Raw genomic sequence first — 4,009 nt, 5'->3', positions numbered from 1 at the left:
TCAGCCTTGGAGGAGATTATGTTGAGAAATAAAAAAAAAAATTCTTAAAAACGTTGTTTTTCTTGGTCAGGCCGGAAACTTATCAATCCACCCTCGTAAAAACATTTCTTAACAAAAATGATTTCAAGTTAATTAAATATACCACTTCTCGTCATTTTAAAACATCTCAAAAAATTTATAAGCCTTTTTTTTGATCGAGTTTTGCACCACTGGCACAGTACTACCCCAGTCGTGCAGTCATTCAATAGCCAGTACTGGACAAACTACCACCTGTCTGTACTGGTGCCTAGTACTGAGCCAGTACTGCACCGGTAGTCAACTTAGGCACACTACCGATATTTCCACATGAGATAGTGTAAAAATGTGTTAATCTTTCTTAAATTTAAATTTGAATTTAAAATCTAACTTTATCCTAATAAAAGTTTTCCTTCGCAGAAAATGGACAACATAGCTGGAATCCTGAGAGAAGTGCAGGTCGAGTACGAAGAAACGCAAGGTGTGATGTTATCTCTCTTCAAACGAGCGCTTAGTTATGCAAATAAAACCCTATTGAAGTTTTTAGTATTTGAAGATATCCCGATTGCTTCATTTGTTGATCCAAAAACTCAAAATACAGCTCTCCATTATATCTCTTCATATCGTGATAAGACGGATCTGGCTCTTGCATTGATTCGAAGTGGTTCTAACGTTAATGCACAAAATAAAAATGGCGAAACTCCACTTCACTATGCTCTTCGTAGTGCATTGAAATGTGTAAATAACAACACTGTGTCTCTCAATGAAGCCTTCTCTACTTCTGCACTGTTTATAAAAAATGGAGCTTCCCGCAATGTTTGTTGTCAGAGGGGCATCAGTCCAATTCAGGAAGCCTTACTATCAGGATATTTGGAAGCAGCGGAGATATTTCTCGTATACAGAATGAAACTTCTAAATAGCGAACAAGTTCATCGCGTCATAAGATGTCGACGTTTTGTACAATTTTTGTTCCGCGAAGGAAAGCATTTCACCATTGCTTCGTCAAATTACTCGACTCTTTTAAATTTTGCAGCAATGAACCAAGACGAGGATAGTTTCTTGTTTCTTTTAGACCAGGGTGAATTTGATCTGAATGCTTTCAGTCCACATAAGGAAACATTATTGCATATTGCTGCTGGATGGGGTACGATATCAATGATAAAAGCCTTGGTTGATCGAGGTGCGAATCTTGAAGCTCTGAACAAGAAAAACATGACTCCTCTTTATTACGCAATTTGTAGCGAAGATTCAGAAAAGGTTTTCTATCTGCTAGAGTCCGGAGCTTTCGTGAATACTCTCACTGAAGAGTTTTTAACTCCACTTCATTATGCTACATCTTTGGAAAGTTTGGAAATGGTAAAGATGCTGGTGAATAAGGGTGGGTATGTGAATGCCTTATCCTACAACCGATCACCACTTCTAATTGCTTGTGGTAGCCTATATGCTGCAAAATGTCCTGGTTCTCCATTGTGTGAATTAAATTATATTTTCCTGCGCAAAAACTACTTTCAAGTGGTACCAAGTGGTCCTTCATCTGAAGGATGTTGCATGCGCCATAATTATAATTCGAAGATAGTGGAGTTTCTGCTCGATCATGGAGCTGACATCGAGGCTAAAACTCGAAATGGTAGAACTCCATTGGATGTTTCTTGTCAAAAGGGTAATTTGGAGATAACAAAAATTCTGTTGAGGCGCGGTGCGAAAATTTCTCAAAGAGGATTCACAACATTACACTGTGCAATCACTGGTGCTCACCCGGATATAATTAGACTTATCTTGGAAAATGGGGCCAAAGTTAACTACAGATGGACTATTGGTGGAAGTCCGTTGCAGTACATGTTTAGAATTTCAGGCGATTTTGTGGAATTGTTGGATATCTTGTTAGAATTCGGGGCCGATGTTAATTTGTCACTTGGAAAAAAATCAGCTCTTCACCTAGCTTGTCTTCAGTTAGGTAGAGAATATGTCATCAGACGTTTATTGAAATATAATGCAGATGTCAATGCTGTCGATGAAAGGGGATTGACACCTCTCGATTACGCTATTCATACCTGGTATGTTGATAATTGTCGGCAATATCAGGAACTTTTAGTTTCTTATATTTGTCGAATGAAAGAGGATAATAAATACTTGAACAAGAGAAATCGGATGATATTAATTTCTGATCACAATGTACGTAGGATACGGAAGAAGTGCGAGAAGGAAATCAGGGAATTGAAAAATCTGCAGATTTGTTCATCGGTTAGGTTAAGCTTTTACGATATTTTGACAAAAGATTTGGACAAGTTGGGGGCTATTTTAAAAAATGAAGATGTCAAAAAGTCCTTAAGGGAAAGTCCTCATAAAGAAAATCTTTCAATTTACGCTTTGGATTTAGAAGATCGCATCATCGAAGGAAAGCTAAAGCGCAGATTAGTTGAAATAGTGGGTTCTTTTTTAACCAAACATGTTCCATTTGAGATAAGTTTAGAAATCCTAAAATATTGCAGCATCAGGGATTTGACGAATTTTGCAGAAGTTTGTAGTGAACATGCTTTAAACCTTGACGAAGAGAATCTTAGTTTCATAGATTGTACCGGGCAAGTAAATACACTAAATACGTAATTATTACGTTACAGTAAATTTTCGAATAATAATTATTCTTGCGTTGATAAAATATGTACATATATAGATAGGGGATTCGAAAGTTGTATTTTTACTATTTGTGTTGGATTCTGACATTTCTGATAGAATACTTTCGCAGTGTATTTTTATAAAATAAACCTTGACCTTGTAAACTGTATAGATCCTTATTATTTACATTTAATCTTAATTTTCCCTGTTAAAATAAATATACTAGGTGTCCCTCGAGTTATTCCTGTAGGGGCGAGTAGAAAAAAACTAAGTCGTAAAGTCCCATAAGCTTTTGGGTCCGATACGTATGTTGGGACTTACAGAGTTTTGAAATTATATGTAGGCAATCCGCTTTTGTTACAGTGTGCGTGCATGGATACCAAAAGATCGTTATTTGGAAGTGGCTGGACGATCGCTAGTCTCCATGCACGCACACTTTCACAAAAGCGGCTCATCTACATAAAATGTCAAAGTTCTGTAAGTCCTAGCATACCTATCGGACCTACGAAATTTATGCGATTTTTCGACTGACTTTTTGTTTAGTTCTTCTGGCCCCTACAATGATAAGGATAACTCGCAGGACACCTTGCATAATAAATTAGAGTTAAAAAGTTTTACAAATATGTCTAGAACATTAGCGTATTGATAAAATAGAAATATGATAATTCTTTAAATCACAAGTTTTCTAATGTTTTAAATTTCTACAATTTGAATTCTAAACGTTGTTTCCTTTGTTTTTTAAAAATATTTCTGTTCCAGATGCTTTTATTTCGAATGAATTTTTTAATATTCTTACATTTTGGCTACAGTAAACTAGAAATAGTATAATTTGTTATGCTTTCTTATACTTAAAACTTAAAAAATAATTCAATTTGAGATACTTTAAATGTTGAATTTGTTTAATTCATTTTTACATTATTACTGAAAAGCTACAAATGTGCAATTTTGAAATTTTAATTTAAAACTTTTCCTAAAATACGAATTGTTTAATTAAAACTTTTAAAATTTTGAATGGTTCAAATATAATATTTTTTATATTTAAATGTTGTATCTAAAATTTGAATTTTCTTTATTTTATACCTTTTTCGATTCAAAGAAATAATTTTTAACGGGTTACCGATTAAAGTATTTTCCAACTAGAACATATCTAATCCCGCTCTGTCCTGTATACTATACGTACATAATTTTCTTATGCCAGAGCCGGGTAAGGCAAACAAAAATGATGCTAACTTATTACGTGTTATGCAAAGTTCAGATGATGAGGAATAATGAAGTTTTTTTAATTTTTTTGGATTATTAAGTCAGGTTTTAATTAATGTGTAGTTGGAAGTTTGAAATCTTCCAAAATTTTAATATAATATTATAAAATTTAAGAAATTTA

General features: G+C 34.1%; 1 protein-coding gene across 1 annotated transcript in view; it reads left to right on the top strand.

The window, feature by feature from the left end:
• Window positions 1–2,797, top strand: part of LOC117178934 (ankyrin-3-like) — an 11,384-nt gene extending 8,587 nt beyond the window's left edge. Inside the window, exon 2 of the mRNA XM_033370504.1 lies at window positions 436–2,797. Within this exon, the coding sequence (XP_033226395.1) occupies window positions 439–2,619 (2,181 nt within the window). The 5' untranslated portion in view covers window positions 436–438 and the 3' untranslated portion in view covers window positions 2,620–2,797. The remainder of the gene's footprint in view (window positions 1–435) is intronic.
• The last annotated feature ends 1,212 nt before the right edge of the window (window positions 2,798–4,009 follow it).

This window comes from Belonocnema kinseyi, chromosome 8 (assembly GCF_010883055.1).
Source record: "Belonocnema kinseyi isolate 2016_QV_RU_SX_M_011 chromosome 8, B_treatae_v1, whole genome shotgun sequence".
Classification (NCBI taxonomy): domain Eukaryota; kingdom Metazoa; phylum Arthropoda; class Insecta; order Hymenoptera; family Cynipidae; genus Belonocnema; species Belonocnema kinseyi.
This window is presented reverse-complemented; position numbering and strand designations above follow the sequence as displayed.